The following is a 19,877-nucleotide window of genomic DNA, read 5'->3' as shown; positions in this document are numbered from 1 at the left end:
GCATGTAATTTGGCTGTCATGGCTCTTCTGGTGTCTGCAGTTGAAGCTGCAATGTTATCATATCCCTTGGCAATTTAGCTGAGGCAGTGGCAATGTGTGCTTGACCTAATCTCATGGGTGACTCTTCAAATATTTTATCAAGGATCTTGGAAATAAAATAGAAAGTAAGTAAATTACAAGAAGGCAAGAAAGGCTCACGGTCTTACTTACCTAGTGGTTCAAACCCCAGTGTGCTGTCCCTGAACCTCTGTTGCAAAGGGAATGAACTCAGGACTAGCTCCAGCCTTCAGGTAAAGGTGTTCATTACCCAAAAACCCCCTGAGGGTGGGCAGGTTGCTCCTTGTCTGTCAGAGTCCAGGGAGGCCACCATTCTGCTTGTTGCTGAAAAAGGGGTAAAGCATGTTTGGGGAACAACTATGAAGTGAGAGAGCAACTGCTTGCAGCATTATTCATTTCTCCCTTTCTTCTCCTTCTGCCCGACCTGACAGAGCAACTTGACCTTAAAGCATTGTCTCAGTTTTGGGCTCAATATGGCCCCTGTGTAATTGATAAATTCAGTTTGTCTCCCCCTGCTAGGAAACCCTGAGCCAACTTACAGCAGGTGTACCTTCTGGTTGTATTGTAAATGCAGTAACTAAACAGTAAATGGGAAGTCCTTCCTTCTTGATGTGCCTGGCTTTGGATCAGGAGCAGGAAGCAGCTTCTCTAGTAGAAACATTTTCATGCTGAGGGAAGAGCCACTCTAGCCATCTGTTGGGGAAAATTAGCAGTTTGCAATATGTTACATCTGTAAATGGATAAACTCTTCCAGACATTACATGTGTTTATATACATACTGTGGTGTAATTGAGTATAGCTGAGGAACACAACTTGCTGCTTCATTCCCAAGCAATGACCCATACAACAAGAGAAAATAGCCTTGAGTTGCACCAGGGGAGGTTTAGAATTAGGACATTAGGAGAAAAATTCTTCACTGAAAGGGTTGTAAAACACTGGAACAGGCTGCCCAGGGAAGTGGTTGATTCAGCATCCTTGCAGATACTTAAAAGATGTGTAGATGTGGTGCTTAGGGACATGGATTAGAGATGGACTTGGCAGTGCTGGGTTAATGGCTGGACTTGATCTTAGGGGTCTTTTCAATGTAAACAATTCTGTGATTCTCCTCTAACTAATAGACAGTATGCTTTTGCTGGGCGGATAAAGGGTAATTTTAATTTCAAATGTATTTTTTGCAAGTGTAGATGATAAAGCAAGGATTAATGTAGTAGAATATGCATCTATTTTGTTGTTCAGAATTGTCTAATTATTTCAAGAATTATTTTGCCTCAAACATGTTCTGAAGGTTTTCAGTTGGATTTGTTTGATGTCAGAATTTTGGCTGCTGCACCTTAGTATGCTGGGATTATTTGATTTCATTCCAGGCTTAGCTTTCTTTGAAGTATAGCAAAATACCCAATTATTTAAGGTTCTTGAATAAAGCTTTGTTTCTTGCTAAGACACTTATATTTTCCCTCTAGTACCTAACTGGGAGAACCAGTTTCTAAAAAGCAGCAAACACATGTCCTCGTAGTGAATATACTTTTCTTCCTATGTTTCATTTGATATACCACTTAGTGCAAACAGCAAACTGAAATGACAAGCCTAAGAAAATTGTAATGGTTTTTCGTGATAAACAGTCAAAAAAAATCACATGGTAGTGGCTTTGAAATAGTTGATTAGAGAGATTCAATTACATTTCTCTGATTTACTAGGCTTACATGTCACTTACATTCACAAACTGCTTAGATATTGTAGGCTTGGGGGTTTTTTTGTGTGTGTAACTCTTTCCTGAGGTGTTTGAAGTGGATGCTATGCTCCTGAGCTTTTCCATGTATTGATGCTTAATCTCTGCTCTTGCAGCTGCCTATGCTTCAGGTATTCTTTCAAGAGTAGCATAGACTCAAGCTGAACCCTGAGATCCAGTACCCAGCAGGCAAATCATGTACTTGAGGAAGCCTGAATTTTGCTGTGGTTTCTTATTATTCAGTCCTGCTTATAAACCATTGGCTCTGAGCATCATGGTATAGAACAGTGTGAACTTTGCTGGCATTTCTTTCTCTTGCTTTTTAAATACAATTTTAACTTTTATAATGGTGAGAAAGAACTGTAGAACATCAGTTCTAATTGCTTTAGAAATAGAAATGAAATGAAGAACAAACTCACTTCTGTTAATGTTTTTTTAAGATAAAACATGCCGTTTTCATGATTTGGAAGAGGAACATTGGGACTATTTAATGTTTTTTCTTGACAATATTGAGTTGCAAGTGAAGGCTTTGGACAGTCATATTTAAAGAAACAAGACTGGATAAGAGGACAATTGTGTATGTTACTGTGTGTCAGCATATAGATGAATCAGGCTGTTTTCTCTTTAGCTTCTACATTGTTCCAAAATAAAATACATTCTGTTGTCCTATTAAACCAACACACTGTCTTAGAAGGTGTGATTTTATAAACAAGACCAAATACACACCCCCTGTAGCCAGCCTGAGAGCCAGCCTTGGTGCAGGAGAGGCAGACTCCTTGTGACTGGTACAAATCCAGTGAATGTAATGGTTAATTCTGTGGGGAAAAAAAAAAATCTCTGCTGCTTTTGCAGTAAAAAGCATTGAGACTGCTTTCTAGTAGGGGAGCTGTCTGTATTTATCCCTAGGAAGGTTGTTTTGATCTTGTATTTGTTCAGTCTCCATTTTTTGTGCTAGTGAATTTTTGATTTCTCTTCCCCTGCATATTTTACAGCATTGGAAGAAGGAAGACAGTGGGAACTCTGTGTAGTAAGAGATGACTGATGGCATTAGCTACATGCTAAAGGAGCCAGGGAGAATCCTAGATTTGCTCTTCCAGTAGAGAATAATAAAATATATGTATTTTAGCACTGACTCTTACAAGTACTTTACATTTCACTGAGTCTGACTTCAGTGGGAGCCACTTGGAGCATCCAGAACTGGGCACATTCAAGCATCTCCCAGTGTTCCAGTTATCCTGGGAATTTTCCTTCCCTTCCTTCCCTGAAATGGGGTTATTTGCATAGGTGCAACACACTTTTGTACAGTGTTTTGTCATGCTTTAGATGTCTCAATTTCTTTCCAGTGACTTTCCCTTTTCTCCTTATAATTGAAGCAGCTGGTTCTATGGTAATGAATCCCTTTGAACTGTCAGTGTGTGTATATTTCCATTTACACTACTGGCACTTTGTTCTGAACCTTGTCCCCTTCTGTCCAAATAGATTACTTGCATTATCAGATCTGTCTCATTGTTCACAATAGCATTGCTGTGGATTCTCCAGATTCCCCCTTCCTTACTGAGTTTATTGCTCATTTTTCAAAAACCTTTATCAAACTCTGTAGCTGTAACTTAAATAAATCTTCGTTAATAGTTGTCAGATAATCAAAGTGAAGGAGAAAAAATTGTATTTTTAATTGCACAAACTGTCCTGTGGAGGGGTCTAGCTAACTTATTGACTTTTCATTACATAATAATTCATATTCAAATTAATTTTGGCACCTTGCATTTTGTCTGTATTATCTATGATCACTTAAAGTTCTGTAACAATTTATGATATGATTGATGTTGACCAGGATAATTTTTAAATGCCAACAGGAGAGTCTTGTGCAGTGATTTGAGATATGGCTGAAAACCAGGAGTTTAGGAACATGGTCAGAGAGAAGTAATTGAATGACTCTGTTTTAAGACAGCACTAATTGTTCATGAGCAGTTTCCAGAGATGCACAAAGGCCAAGGTAATGGCCACAGAAGCAACAAAGAACATAATGAAAAAAACCTTAATATCATAATAAACATAGGTGGGCTTTACCTGTCATGCTGGGATCTCTGTTGAGACCTGGGCAAGTCAGGTGTCTTAGTGACTTATCTTCTGATTAAGCACATAGAATATTAATTTAATGAACGTGCTGGATTTGCATTTCACAACCAAGCAAACCTTGGTGCCAACAGCCAATACAGTTCTTATTAGAGACTGGGCATTCCCAATTACAGTAATTTCACGATTACAAGCCACACCGATTATAAGCCGCACTTCCGGGGTGTCAGCAACATTTCATTTTTCCTCCATATATAAGCCGCACTTTCGTTGGCAGCGAGGATCCGCGTGCAACTTTCACAAAGTTGCCAATTAGTAACAGAATCGTGTGATCATGGGGTTTACTGGCTTGGCCCTGCTCGGGGCGGCCGCCAGGGAGCAACCCCAGCCCTGCTCGCCGCTGCCCGCCGTGAAGAGGGAGAGGTTTGGAAATTTCCAAAATTTGTTCATATATAAGCCGCTCCTGAATGTAAGCTGCACTTCCGGTTTGGGAGCAAAATTTCAGTCAAAATGGTGTGGCTTATAATGGTGAAATTACTGTATATAAAATTTCTGAAAGAGAAATAATTACATATCTCGATTACTATCATTCCCTGAAGGGGTCCATTCTACTGGAACTGAACAAGTTACTAAACAGAAAAAATTTTTAAAAACTCTTCTACCTGAACACCCAACATAATTTCAGCCTTTTCTATAAATCTTGCTTTTACTGTATTTTTTTAACTTGATCTGAGTTTTATTAATTTTAAGCTTCTGACTGTGGACTTGATTTTCATATTTCCTTTTATTAGACTTTAAACCCTGGAAGATCCAGAAGCTATAGGTACAAAGCTTTCTGTCTAGAGAGTTCAGCTGTTCATGAGTTTTGAATACTAAATGTCTCTCCCATATATACAGTAGTTTCACGAATACAAGCCGCACGGATTATAAGCCGCACCCCCGGTGCCTCGACAATGTTGCTGTCTTTGTCAATAGATAAGCCGCACCCCAAATATTAGCCGCACTTTCGTTCGTCGCGAGAATCCGTGCGCAGCTTTCACAAATTGGCCAATTAGTAACAGGATCGCGGCATAGCGGGCTTTACTGGCTCGGGGCGGGGCCAGGCAGGCTCGGCCCGCTCATGGTTGCCGACGGGGCCGGGTGGCCCGGCTCAGCGCCACGGCTCGGCGGGGCTGGCCGGGTGGTGCTGCCGCCGCCGCCGGGCTCGCTGGCCCCCCTCTCCCGTCAGCACCGCCCCGCTGCCGCGTTCACTCGCCGGGCTGGCAGGGCTGCCGCCGCCGCCGCCGGGCTCGCCGCTCGCCCCGCGCCGCTTTCGCTCGCGCCGCTTTCGCTCGCGCCGCGTTCGCTCGCGCCGCGCCCGCCCCGCGCCGCGTTCGCTCGCGCCGCTTTCGCTCGCGCCGCTTTCGCTCGCGCCACTTTCGCTCGCGCCGTGCCCGCCCCGCGCCGCGTTCGCCCCGCACCGCGTTCGCCCCGCGCCGCTTTCGCTCGCGCCGCGTTCGCTCGCGCCGCGCCCGCCCCGCGTTCGCTCGCGCCGCTTTCGCTCGCGCCGCGCCTCGCTCACCCCGCGCCGCACTCGCCCTGCGCCGCGTTCGCTCGCCCCGCCGGCAGGGCTGCTGCCGCCGCTGCCAGGCTCGCCGGCCGCCCCCTCCCGTCTGCACCGCCACCGCGTTTCCTCGCCCTGACCGGCACTGCAGGCCCCCGCACCGCCGGGCTCCCCCACGCTGCTGGCCCCGATTCTGCTGGGCTTCCCCCGCTGCCAGGCAGCCCCACCCGCCGGCCTTCCTGCTTCTGCCATGCTCCCCTGCACTGCTAGCCCCAGTTCTCCCGGGCTCCCCCGCCCTGCTGGCTCAGGCTCTGCCGCCCTCCCTGCCCCGCCCTGCTGGCTCAGGCTCTGCCGCCCGCCCCCCACACTGCTGGCCCCGCCTCTGCCAGGCTTTCCCACCTCAACCGGGGCCGGCCGGGCTCCAGCTTGGCTTGGGGCTGCCGCGGGCTCTCACTTCCGTGTTGGCAGATTTTAGAATTTTGTTAATGTATTAACCGCCCCGGAATATTGGCCGCACTTGCGGGTTTCCACCAAAATTTTGGTCAAATTGGTGCGGCTTGTATTCGTGAAATTACTGTAATTTATAAGTATAAATATGGAGGGAGCAGCTAGTGCCACAACATCCAGTGCTTTTAGGGCTGCTTTCTTTTGGAGGCACTTATTCACAGCTCTTACTTCATGTAACTCTACTGTTAGTATTTCCCACCATGTGCACTGCAAACATAATTTACCTTTCCAGGAGCAGACTCTTGCTGTTTACTTGTGTAGAAGCAGACAAATGCTATTAGCTCATTTTCATTTCATGACCAAAGTGCCAGTAAAATAATTTAGACTAAGCTCTCAACATATAAAACCCCCAAATTCATTTGCTTGTAGTTTGGAGTACAGGTTTTTAAATAGCAAGACCTTTCTCTAAATGCAAAGCACACTGGTCACTGCTTTTAATCTCAGCATTTTTCTCATTTGCCACTCACTTATTGCCTGAACTGAAGGTGAGGCTGACTATGAATGTTTCCCTGATTCTTCAGAAGGTGCTGTAGAGAGCAATCTCTTCATTTTTCACGCAGACAACTGGCAGAAAAACCTTTTGGACATTGTGTGTGTGTAGGAGGGTAAAATGACACTGTGGGCAAAAGTAAACATGAAATCTGAATTCAGATAGTATCTTAGATTTATTTCAAGATGAGTCTAAGGAGCCTGGTTATGAGTTTGTGATGAGGTTATGTGAATCACCATTTTTTAATGAGTTGGATTGGGTTGTGTGAGCTGAATTAGAGACTTTTAGCTCCTGGAGAGAGGCATAAACAGGTTGTGTTCTGTGTCACAAAGATCCTTACTTCTGCGGGTGTTAGACAACTGAATCTTTTTAAGCCATTTAGTCCCTCTGAATAGAGAAAGATGTAGCTATCAAATGTGTAATACTGATTTTCGTTGTAATCCAGTTATCCAGCAAGCACAGTTTTCTGAACTCATGTGCTGTTGCTTTTAATGAAATATCTACACATAGGAGCCTTTGTTGCACTACTTTGTACCAGGAAGGCTGGGCTCATGTATATATTTTGATTTTCTGCATGCATTTGGAGCCAAGGGACTCAAATAATAAATTTGTTCAATAACTTATCACAGAGACAATCTGCACCCTAAAAAGTTTATACTTTGATTGTTTGCTGCTTAGTCACAGAGTAGAAGAGGTTGGAAAGGACCTCTGCACATCATCTATTCTAAGCCTGTACTCAAAGTAGGTTGCTCAGGGCCATGTCCAGACAAGTTTTGAGTATCTCTAAGATCTCTAAGATGAAGACTCTGCAAGTTCTCTGAGAAGCATTTTGCAGTGTTCAACCAAACTTATAGTAAAAAAATTCCCTTTTATTTAATCAGAATTTCCTGAGATTCAGTTTGTGCCAGTTGCTTCTTGTCCTGTCACTGGGCACTACTGACAAGAATTTGACCTCATGTCCTTAATTCCCATCTCATCATATATATCAGTAAGATCACTTTGAGCCATGAATCTCTTTAAAAAGGTCAAAAGAGCACGTTAATTTCTAGTAAATGAGTTCTAAGTATGCCAGATACAGAACATATTTGAGAGACTGGAAACAGAGATCTGTCTTCAAGATTCTCACTTTTTCTTTGTAGTTGACACATTATTTGGTGGCTTCTTTCTGTTTGTTTGGGTTTTGTTTGTTGGTTTGTTTTGGTTTTTTGTTTGTAGCTTAGAACATTTCAATTTCAGCATAGTGCAGTTTTAATTTTTTTCCAGTTGGTACAGTTGATGTTTTACCACGGAGAGGTGATAACAGAAGGCCTGGTTTTGCTTCCCCCTTCTGTTCAGTCTAGCACTGGCTAATAACTTTGTGTGGGAAGCAGATGATCCACCACTTTCCTGTTTTCCAGAGGAAATGAGAGGGAACGTATGCAATGATGAACGGAAAACTTTAGAAATATGTGAGCTATCACTTATTTCACTGACCTTTTATATCTGTGCTATTGCTTTCCTCTAATGGGTACGGCTCTTGTTCAGTTGGTATTGAAATTGTGTGGTCATTGAACGAATAACAAGGTTCTAATGAACTGAAAAAGGAAGAGTTTGTAGCAAAGCAAAATGAATAATTTTTTCCTCCATCAATAATGTGCGCAGTTAATTGACAAAAAAAACTTTTTACGCAATCTAACTTGTCTATGTTTGTGCAAAACAGAACTGTTTTTAGCTTCTTTCAGTGGGCTCAAAATCTATTTTCCAGGCCTCCAGCTTCCCGGTGATATGACATCAGCACAACAGCCCAAGCTAGTGATTATATTAAAAGTAGAATATAACGAAACAAAAGAATAAGGCTGTGGCTTGATCTTTTCCATTGATAAATTTAGAACTTTAAAAAGCTGAAATAATAGTCATAGCAATAAAAAGAAATATAATTTTTATACTTATCTGCTGTTCTGAAAAACCAATGTATAATTATTGTAGGAGGAAGAAAAATACATCTCTCCCCCTCACTCTGCTACTTTTTCCTCTTCCCTTCAGTGTTGAAATCATCCATTTTAATTAAATCACCAGCCTATTTCTGCACAAAGGATGACATTTTATTAATGATGTATGATGTGTATGAGACAGAATTAACCCAATTTTCAAATGGATTTCAATTTGGAAAGGGCAACATGTAAAAATGTCGTGTAAATGTGTGGGATGAGCTTGTTAAAAAGCTTTCTGAAGGAGATGGGATTACAAAATAATGAACAGTTAGACAACAGTCTCTCCAGCCCCTCGCTTTGTAACGTAGCCCTATATCATTACCTTTTCCATGTGTTGTTGAGCTTTGCCTATTTTCTCAGTCATGTTTCTTTCCTAGCAGTAAATCCAAGGAACAGTAGTTTAGGTGAAAATATTTGCAAGTAACTGGGAGGGGCTGAAGGTGCCTGTTTTGATGCTAGGATGTCAGGCACTATCTGATGGGGATCACATTTCAAACTCACCGGTAGAGCCTGAGTTCCAGAGGGTGGTCGGGGTCCACTCGGGCTCACTTCACTTATATCTGAACAGGGTAGTCACAGCAGATCAATGGTCATATAGTAAGTTGCTGTATAGATTTGAAGAATTGTATCTTGTTAACAAGCTTTTGTCCCTTCTGCCAGGTGGGCAGATAATTTCCCATCTCATCATTCAGACTTACATTCCTGAAATTTGTCTGTCTGTATTAGAGACTCTATTGCCAACTCCCCTTGCTCTGAACTGAGAAATACCTTTCTAATTTTACCTTTCCAATTCATAGGAAAACTGGATAAGTGTGATTTTGCAGGTTTTGAGTTTATTTTTAACTTAGCAGATTTGGGGAAAGGAAATTTCACTTTCATTTCCATATCTCTCAAATGTAATTTTTATCAAAACAGTTCTCAAAAATCATTAACCTCTGAGAACAGGGTGTTGTGGAATAGACAGTGAAAAGGTTTGAAACAGACCACTAAAACATATTGCTGATAAAATGGCAAGACAAATCTGCCTGCTAGAAGTACAAGAATCATTTTTTGTGGCTGTTATGTATGGGGTAAAGTGATGAAGGCACTAATCCATGTATTAGGAAGCAGATTTTTAAAGGGTCAGGCTGTGAAGCTCAGAGCAAATGTGCAAATTAGAGTGTTCCCATATTCTTTATTGATGCAAAAATGGTCATAAAAGGATTTTTGTAAGCTCTGTGTTAAAATATTTTTGTTGCTTCTGTTGAGAGAAATTCTTGAGCTACAAGATTGGTGGTGGTGTTCATAATGAAGTAAGGGTTGGAGATCCCTGTTATTCCAGCTATCAGTGCTCATATAACTCTGATTCCTGACCCAAAAGAGCAAACACAACAGGAGGTGGCAGCATAAATATCCTGCCCTTCTGTTTAGAACATTAATCTTAGCTGCTGTCTTAGGAATGGAGGAAGGTAATCTGCTGCATTAAGTGTGGAAATGGTGAAATGTATTTTGGAATTTAAGGTTGGTATGAAAGGAACCTTCTATGGCATTTATGCTAAAAGTTTGTTTAAAAAGAAGTGCATACTCTTTAGAAGAAATAGAGAGAAATAAAAGCAGATTGGAGGAGTGCTGAACAAATTTACCCTTGTTAAGGTGTTATCATAAGAAATTCGGAATTACCATCCTGTTTATCCTTTGACCTGGGGAAATGTGGCTCTATAAGCAGAAACAGAGCTGGAAGTTGAGGTTACAGTTCACCCACAGAGTTCAGAGGCATGGTGGAAAATTTCAGTCTGAACTTGGTTTACTTATCAACATATGAGATGATTATTTCTTTTTTCTATTGGTATTCCTTTTATTTTATTCTTTCCCCTCATGCTCTGGTTCTCATTCACAGTTACTGTCTAGCAGAACTTTGGCTTCTGTGTGGAAGGAGGGGCTGTACTGTGTGTGCACCATCCTTAATAGACCTTTTCTCTCTTTCAGAACAAGGAATGAAGAAAATGAGCAACATCTACGAATCAGCAGCAAATACCCTGGGAATTTTTAACAGCCCATGCCTGACTAAAGTGGAGTTGCGAGTTGCATGCAAAGGCATATCAGACAGGGATGCCCTCTCAAAACCAGATCCTTGTGTCATTCTTAAAATGCAGTCTCATGGCCAGTGGTTTGAGGTGAGTGTTTAATAAAATCAGATTGATTCTTCTGGCGCTTTAGGATGGCATAGACAAATTGATGCAAAATTGAAGTGGCAAGAACAGTAAAGAGAAGAAGCAATTTGAAGCCTGTGGCATAATCTTGCAAGAATGAAAAAAGATTTTCCATTAACCCTAACACACTTTGAATCAGAAATTTTGAACTTCTCTTTGGAATCTAGATTAAAAATCAAGATGAATAAAGAATGAAGCATCATAAAACTTTTACCTTTAGGCCTTATTTTTTCATAAAAGCTATATAATAGCACTGAAAATGATAGTGACCACCAGGCATTACAATATAAAGAAGAGGAATGCTGTGGAAGAGAGGAGGATTTATTATTATTTGACAGGGGATTTGGTGACAGAGTAGCTTGACTTGCAAATTTTGAGCATTACACATGGATTCATTGTTGCACTTAGTGAAGCTAATGTATTTGCCTTTTCAATTTGCCTTATCAATTTACCTTGTATTGCTGGTTGTGTGTTTGATTAAAATTCTACCTTGTGTTATTTTACCTGATCATGGAAATAATTTTTTTGATAACTGGAAACATGGTGTCTTAAAGAAATTCAAATTGTAACTGTTCAACATAGAATGGAATGTAATATTTTGAATGACATGTTGGTTATTTTACTTAAAAGTTACAGTTGAATGCTTGTGGTTAATCAAGCTAAAAGGTGTGACTTCAAAAAGAGAATACAAAGTACGTAAGAGAAAATTAGGAATTTATTAAATCCAGTTCATTTTGAGTGCATATTCATCCCTCTCTTTTCAAGAGTTTTAGCATTCAGCATAGGATTGTCTTATCTATGAGAGATAAAATATAATAATGGTGAGCATATGCAGAAAGCAAAATCTTAAATTCAGGGGTCTTTTAACATTTTCAGCCAAGTTTTTCAGACTTTGAGGTTTTTGTTCCATTTATTCCAATCATTTTGACCTGTGAAATTTTTGCATTTTAGGCCAACACCAGCCTAGGAAAGTTAAGGGGTTTTTTATGGTATTCTTCTTCTCTTAGTTTGCTCTTGTGGAACCACTAGACATATCTCTGGTAGAAAACCAGACTATAAATAGAAATAAAACTCTCACCGTTGTTTTAGTGCTACAAAATCAGTGTGTCCATGTAAATGAAATTTAGGGTGATACAATAAAAAAGGGTAATTTTAGCTCTCTGTGTAGAAAAAAGGATTTAGCTGCACTTTGCACAGTCACACAAATTGTAGAAATTAACCAAGTGATGGATTAAGGGTCAAAATAAATGAAATGCCCCTCTTTAGAAAAGACACAATGAAAACTTTTGTGGTGTCTCAGTTCTCTGAATAACTTTGGGTGCCTTTACATGCAGTTTGTCTCTGGCAGGGTAAGTAGATTTAAATTATATATTCTGATGTAGTAATGGAGATTCCCTTTATTTGGTGTGGTTTTTAATTTGGAAAGTGATTGCCCAAATAGAATAATTCTTACAGAACAGATCTGCCCACCTGATACGATTCTCATCTTAAGTCATTTGCTCCTACTGTGTGAGAGTCCAGGCAATTCATTTTAGTGTGAAAAAAAGGTTTTATTAGTTCATGTTCCTATCAGTGCTGCAAAGCAAATGCCACTCTGCCATGATGTGTCTTTTCTGGCCAGCACCTTCTTAACAGAATTATAATTAAGTTCCAATTGCTGAGCTAAATTGAGCAGAGTCACTCAGGTATAGCTGGAGACATAATTTGGCTGGAAGAATCTTCTGCTGATGGCAATCAATGATCCAGCAAGACCTGAAAAAACAGACTAAGTAATAATTAAAAAATAATTAAAAAATAATCAAATCCAGTTACCAGTGAAGTGAGTATATTCAACATAGAAATCACTAAATGGCAACCCAAAAAGAAAGGAGTAGAGGAGTGTGGATTTAGTGCCTTCATAAATCATCTTGAATTTCCAGATTCTTTAAACCCCTTGGAGATCCAAACGTGCTGTACCAATATACAGTATTACTGAAATGTATGTGCTGACTGCATACTCTGTTTTGTCAGCACAGAGTAGCTGAATCAAAGGTGTCAGAAGTACAGGTTGTGGTCTGTGTAGGTTGTGCTCTTGCGTACAAGTGCTTTTGAAATCCATGGAAAGAACTGAGGGCTGGCTGCATGGCTGCTCTTGGACCAGATGCAGCTGAAGCACGTGGGCTTAGGCTGATGGGATTGCACTGTGAATGAAACTAGAGATACTGGGATATTAGGGAGTCACTCTACAGGTGCAGAGAATCCCTGAAAGTGAGTGATCTCTGCACATTTGTCTCTGGGAGAATTTTGATAAAATATGTCAGCCTGTTGCTGAGGAAATTTTTTTTTCAGTTCTGCAGTTCTGTGTGTGCATGTGTGTGTTTGTGTAAATTATGCCACCTACACATGTAAATATAGAATGAAAATGTGTTGATGCTCTTGTGGAGTGGGTAGGTGCTGTTTCCAGGGATTGGAAATGACATCTATGTATTCTTCTTCATTTTTTTTCAATCTGCGGTTTTCCTGTTTTGTTTAGTTTTGAGGGATTTTGTTTGGTTTTTTTGCAGACACAGAATTGGTGAGGTTGGAAGGGACCTCTAGAGGTCCCATGGTCCATGTGCTGCTCAGGCAGGGACCCCTAGAGCCAGCTGCCAAGGACTGTCAGATGGGTTTTGAATATCTCTGAGGAGGGGGATTCTGCATCCTCCCCAGGCAACCTGTGCCAGTGCCTGGTCTCTGTCACAAGTGAAAAAATGTCTCCTCATGTTCCTATGTTTCAACTAGTGCACATTACCTCAGGTTCTGTCACTTGCCACCAGTAAAAAGAAGCCTAACTCTGTGGTCTTTGGGCTTCCCTTCAGATGTTACATTGATAAGATGCTTCCTGAGTGCTCCAGGTGTGTCATTTACAAACTTGTTGAAGGTACAGTCTGTCCCATCATCCGGATCATTAATGAAGATCTTAAACAGGATCCAGTACTGACCCCTCTGCCCCACTGCTAGTCTCTGGCATCCAGCTGGAATTTTTCTCACCGATAACGAGCCTCTGAGCCTGGCCAGTTTTCAATCCACCTCACTGCTCATCCATTCCCTGTATCAACAGCACCTCCTTGAAGATCTTTTGGGAGGCAGTGTCAAAGGCCTTACTGGAGTCCTGGTAGAAAATATCCTCTGCTTTTCTCTCATCTACCAGACCAGGTAGATCTGCTTCATTTTAAAAGTGTGTCAAGTTGTTCAGGCATGACTTGTTCTTGGTTGGCTACTCATGATGATTTTCTTATCCTAATAGGCCTAGGATTAAGTGCTGTATCAACTTCCCAGAAGCTGAGGTGAAGTTGTTGGGCCTGTAGTTCCCTGGATGATTTGATGAGAGACACAAAACACATTGGGAACTTGGACAAATACTCAAAGGATTCTTGGTGCTGTCCCCTGCTCTGGGACTGATCATGTTTTCTGGTTTTTTCTCCTTGTCTGGGTGGATGTTTCTCTGTAAACAAACTGATACATGCACAAGTGTGCACACACACCTCCTCCCTGCATTCCCCTATGTATGTATGTTGGTGCTAGCTGAAAAGCACTATCTCCACCACGCTAGAATGTAAATGACATGTTGTGTCTCCCAGGAAAACTGGCAGTTTACTCCTTCTCACACATGAAGTCTAACATGACAGGCTATGATACAACAGAATTTAAGATTATGCTGTATTTAGATACTAAAAGCCAATTTGCTGATCCAGGGCTGAATTTTAGCTTTTCTGGCCGTAACTTTAGGCAGGTGCACACTTGCAGGGTGCCGAAATGTTGTACTTAAACTGCTTAAGATAATTATTCAATGGATGATTTTCCATCTTGATTTGAATGTGTTCAAGGAGTTTAAATACTGTACTAAGTTTCAGATGGAGAATGACTGAGGTACATGATGATAAATTCCTTTGCTCCAGTGATTGTTTTACCCCCCTAGAGTGTGAATGTCCATGTGTAATAGATGTTAACTCTTAACTAATGTGTTGCATTTTTTTTGGAACCTTCAACTGAGATGTGCTGGCAGTGCAATTCTCAGTAACTCCTTTTAAGAAAGTAGCTTGAGCCTGTTCACAGCTTATCGGCATATGGCAAATACCCACAGTACACATTATTTTGAAAGCTGAGTAAGTTGCTTAGCTGTGTCTGGTCATACAAGGTTTACATGAGATCAGGAGGTGTCACAGAGCCTGATTTAGCCAGTTGGAATGTGATGTCTGGAGGTACGAAAAGAGAAGAGCAGCTTAGGAGGACAAGTAGCCATGTTTGGGAATCGGGGAGAGCTTCCTGTAGTTGTACTCTTCTGGCTTTCAGCAGGACAGAGAATGTCTGCTGCCTTGTGGATTTGAACAACCAGCTGGAGGTTTTGCTTTCTACCCAAAGTTTTTATTAAACCTCAATAACTGCACAGCAAATAAAACAGCACCCAAAGACAGCCCACACTTGCTAAAATTAATCTTGATGGAATTGGGTGAAATCATTAAAAGGGGTAAGTTTGTTTACGGAAATAGATTTTTTTTTTTGGTTGAAATGTTCTCTGAAGTCACAATTTGTGGAAAACTTGGTGAGCTTTGATAAAAATGTGTTGATATTCTTAAAATAAAAGTTATTCGCTTGCAATTCAGCATGACATTTCAAGGATCAGCTTGGCAGGACTTTACAAACAAACCGGAGTTTTCTGCGTTTCCTTTTCCTTTCACATCAACCTGCATATCCACACAGATTGTCATGCAAACAGAGGGTAGAGACCAGTGAGCTAGGAAATGCATGGAACTAGTTAAGGCACAGAATACACAGTGGAGCCTACAGGCAATGTGGGAATGAAACTATAGGAAGGACAGTCTTGCTCTTCATCTATCTGTATTTGCTTTTCTCTTAGTCCTGCTCTCTCTTTTGTTTCATTTCTGAATTCCAGCGTCTTTTTCCTTCCTCTGCCTTTTCACCTATCTCAGCTTCCCATTTATATTCCCAGCACCTACTGCCACATTTTTCTTCTCTCTGTATTGGAGACTGGGGGAAATTCCCTGCCCCTTGCTAGCATGGGCAAAGGATCTGAAGAGAAGACCCTGAGGCAGACAATCTATTTGTTTCCATAGATACCCAAAAGTAGCTTTCATGTTATCCATCTGTGGCTGTTACAGCCCACTGCCGAAGCCAACAAGCCATGAAATAGGGGAGTCTGTGGGATGATATATTCCATGACTCTAACAAACTGTTCCAAAATAAACACAAAAATACTGTGAGGAGGGAAAAATCCCCCCACATACACATGAAAAAATGCATCCTTTTTAGTTAATTTTGATGAACAGGTAATAGATGAAGCATTTGGGTGGGACTGGAAGTTTTAATGATCAGAAGCAAGAACTACCACCAGCAACCATAAAGAATGAGACTTGAGGCTGTCCAACCCCATCTTGCATCTAGCTGCTAGTTGGTGATGGTGAAGAAATACAGGATCAGAAAAATATAAAAGTGTATTCCCAGCTTTTTCTTCCAGCTCTTAGTGATCTGCAGCTCAGGGAGTTCTTAAACAGGAGTTTATGCCTTTATAATTGTAAAAAAGATGTTGTTAGAATAACTTCCGTAACTTAGTTCAAATAATTTTAGAAGTTTTTGTATATAAAATATAAAATTTTGGGATATCCTGTGACAAAAGGGTTCAGCAGCTTAAGTGGGCATTGGATAAAGTAATATTACTTGTATTTTTTTAGCTTCCCTCTTGCTGATAATTTTTAAGTCCCTTTTTCTTGTATTAAAGGAGTCACTGAGAAAATCTCTGTTCTTTTTCTCAATGTCATTTGGAGTTTTATTCTGATTTGTTCGTTACTGTATAAAAAGGCAACCTATACTTTGAAGATTCAGCATACCTAACCTATCACAAAACATGAATTTGTTTGGGTAGTTATTAGAACTGTGTTTACTTCAGAGCATTGCAGAGATGCAGTGCCATAACCTGTTGTTGCATTTCCACAGAGATTTCTGAGCAGGGATGTGAGATTTATTCTCTGCCTTAAAGAACTGCAAGGCATAACAGTGGGCTGATTTATTGGAAGTTTGATGAGTTTGGAGATTTTTTTAAAAAAATAATACTCTAGTCAATGCTAGAGCAGATGTTAGGTATTATTTTTCTGATTTCACTCTTAAAATTTCAAATTGGTGAAAAAAACATCCTGTGTGAAATTAATTGTAAGTAATGGGGTTACAGTAAGAGGAACATAGTATCCTAGGAACACTTTTGTCTGACAAAGAGAGGAATTTACAAAGGTTTGATGTTTTATATCAGATTGTGCCAAATTTGGTGACAAGGAGACGCTTCCACTGAATAACAGTAATGAAATTAGCTCTTCTCTTTGTGAAGAAGCTTTTGATTCATTTGCAGATTTGGGAGTTTTTCTCTTCTGGATGTAGAAGAGGGCTGATAACTGGAAATGCTACCTGCAAGTTCCCTGGCCAAAGCTTAGATCAAAGTCTTTAATGAAATATTAGATCTATTGTAAAATTAGATTAATGCAGATCGTGGTTGGTGAAAGCCAGTGGGGGAAAAACTGAGTCTTTAATTGAAAAGATTAAGACTTTGAAATAAAGGAAATAAAGACAATGGGATTTTTTCTAATTAAGCCAGAAGGTGGCCAAGGTCCCACCTTTTGAGACTCAGGGCTGGCAAGTTGATTGGGCCCTCCTGTCCAGATCATACCCCTTCAGAGCACTTGGTCTTGTATGAGCAAAGGTCTATGTCCTGCACAACTTGCAGGTAATGATTTGTGAGTGCAACTTTTGTATTGACCTTTGGACCTAGGAAGAAATGGAAGCAGTCCTGCTGCATTCACTTCCCAAGGGATGTTCCTAGAAGATGATGCTTAAGGGTTTTTTAGGCACCATTAGACTTGTTTTCACTCATCAAACTGAAAGCTGTGATTTTATTTACACCATAGCACTGTGCCTGTGTATATGCCTTTATGGTTTATTTCATCCTCATAGTTCAAATCATACCTTTCTCTCTCAAGTCTCTGTTGATGCTAATGAATGTTTCTATACTGAAAACTACTTGGTAACCTCTATTGCTACCAAGATTTGCTTTTAGCTTTTGCTTTCTGTTCCTGGTACATTTCCTTGAAGTCGTTCTGTATAGTGTGACTGTCAAAGACAGCTCATCTTTTTCAAGCACCACTGGAAGTCTGTGGGGTCAGGCTGCAGGCTAATTGCATGTTTTATCTTCATCCGTTCTCAGCCTGAATTAATCTAATCGGATATCTTCCTTTCCAAGCCTTAACATTTTGGAGGCACCGTTTCTTCCAAGGGTTTGCCTGCTGAAGACCTCCTGTCCTTAACTCTTTCTGGAAAAAGAAAAGTTCTCCACATGGAGGGAATCTGCTATGCAGTTTATCCAACAGAGAATCATTCTGTTCACCCCTAATGCACTTAGTACATTTTTACAAATATATATGCATAAGCTCAAAACCTGGAACTGTAATTCATATTACTTTCTTGTTGAAAAGAAAAAGGACTCTTTTCCAGGTCTTTCTGAACTACTTATGCAAAATTGGAAATCTGAAAATTAAAGGCTGTGATTTTCTTGTGTTGGCAAATATTTGATAAGAAGCTGGTACTGGGAATTTTTTCCTCCTGTGCCTAGTTCAGAAATATGAACATCATTAGATTTTGATGAGATTTTTCTTTTTAGACCCCAGGTAGTAATGTGTCTATTTATTTAAATCCATTTTATAATAACTCCCTCTTGTTTTTCTCTCACCCATCACTACTGCTTTTTCTTGAGCCTCCTCATTTCTGCATTTAAAGACAGCCACAGTGCTTTTTATCCTGTCTTTTAAAATCAGCTAGTCTTTCAGTTTGAACTCATTTGAATCAGACAGACTGTCTCAACTGAAAACAAATACTGTCATGTTGAGTCAATATATATGAAATATCATATTATTCCACTAGCTCAAACATAATTTTCTGCCTCCGTAGTGCAGTTTGTGAAATGTAATGCATGTGCAAAGGAGAGAAAGTGGATGTCTTTGTTCTTATTGAGAGTGGTCATATTTAAGCTGGCTGATTCCTCTCTACCAGAATTGGAAGCTGGCTTCTCTATCTGTCCATCTAAACTGCTTCAGGTCCCCTGTCTTCAGGCTATGGAGAGTGAAGAGTTATTTTCTCCTCGTTTACATAATTGAATAAAACCAAGTGTACTCCTGAGAAGTCAGGAGGGAGTGCTTATGTATGAGAGGTGGTAAAAGCTACATGGTCTCTCCCTGACCCTGTGTCCTGGAGCATCCTCTCCCAGGAAGATCCTCTGTTGGGGCTGATTTCCAGGAACTCTCTGCCTGGTAAATCAGCCCCTAGGAGAGCCATGGAAATGAAATGTGGGATCATGTAGTAATTTTTCTATGTTAGGAAATAGCTACATGCTTAAAAATCAGTTCAATACTGCACTAGCTTAGATGGAAATCTGAATGACCCATACTTGTTTACATCCTATTTTAATGTCCAGAGAGTCAGGGATTATGGAAATGTTTGAGGAACTCTGTTCCTTCCTGGGGTACAATTTCTTTACAGCCATTCCTCCAGCAGATGTCTTCAGCCAGAGTGTGTCTGTGTTTGCAAGTAGCACTGTGCACTTACCTTGCCATTTGTACCTGGGGAGGAACTGGGTTGGGTGCTCTGTTGTCAGATTTCTCTGTGGCTTTGCAAACATTTCTGTATTGTTGCTGGTAGAAGCATTTTGAATGATTTTAAGCTACTTGGAAATTAATTTTTCCTTCATCTTAACTTTTGAGTAATTGGATTGTGGACATGAAATACTAAGAAAGAACTGAGAGGAATTCTCATCTGTTCTTGTATTTATGACATTTAAAATTTTAAAATATTATGGCTGAAAAAATATTTTACTCTACATTAATAAAAGTGTCCTCATTAACAGGGCAGCTGAATTATTTCCTCTTCTCATACAGTTTTAAATATTTCTTTGTTGTTAATGTACTTTCATCAGTGTTTCTAATCATCCTAAGACTTTCTTGTAAATACTGCCTTTAGCCATGCTGTCTATTTGATGGTTCTTAATTCATGCTTCATTAACTTGTCTCAACTTTTTCTCAGGACAGTTTTCTATGAAAGCAGTGAATCTTACACAGTGTTATCAGTCTATATATATATATGTATATACAGTCATATATATACATATACAATAAAACAAGATTTTTCAAATATTTACTTTTTTTTTTAACCCCATCAGGCCTTATACTTTTGTTATAAGAAGGATGAGACTATTTAAAATGTTTTCAAAATTATGTAAGGAAGATAAAAGGAAAAAGAAAGTTTTACAGTG

The 19,877-nt window shown here is 40.3% G+C and overlaps 1 protein-coding gene across 2 annotated transcripts in view; it reads left to right on the top strand.

Annotated features, from left to right (window-relative positions):
- Positions 1-19,877, top strand: part of CPNE4 (copine 4) — a 239,526-nt gene that overhangs the window by 45,886 nt on the left and 173,763 nt on the right. For both annotated transcript variants that reach the window (XM_033070258.2, XM_033070249.2), the window contains one exon: positions 10,332-10,519. In XM_033070258.2, the coding sequence (XP_032926149.1) occupies positions 10,340-10,519 (180 nt within the window). In that variant the 5' untranslated portion in view covers positions 10,332-10,339. The remainder of the gene's footprint in view (positions 1-10,331; positions 10,520-19,877) is intronic.

This window comes from Catharus ustulatus, chromosome 1 (assembly GCF_009819885.2).
Source record: "Catharus ustulatus isolate bCatUst1 chromosome 1, bCatUst1.pri.v2, whole genome shotgun sequence".
Lineage (NCBI taxonomy): Eukaryota > Metazoa > Chordata > Aves > Passeriformes > Turdidae > Catharus > Catharus ustulatus.
The sequence above is the reverse complement of the archived record's forward strand: the minus strand, read 5'-3'. Positions and strand labels throughout refer to the sequence as shown.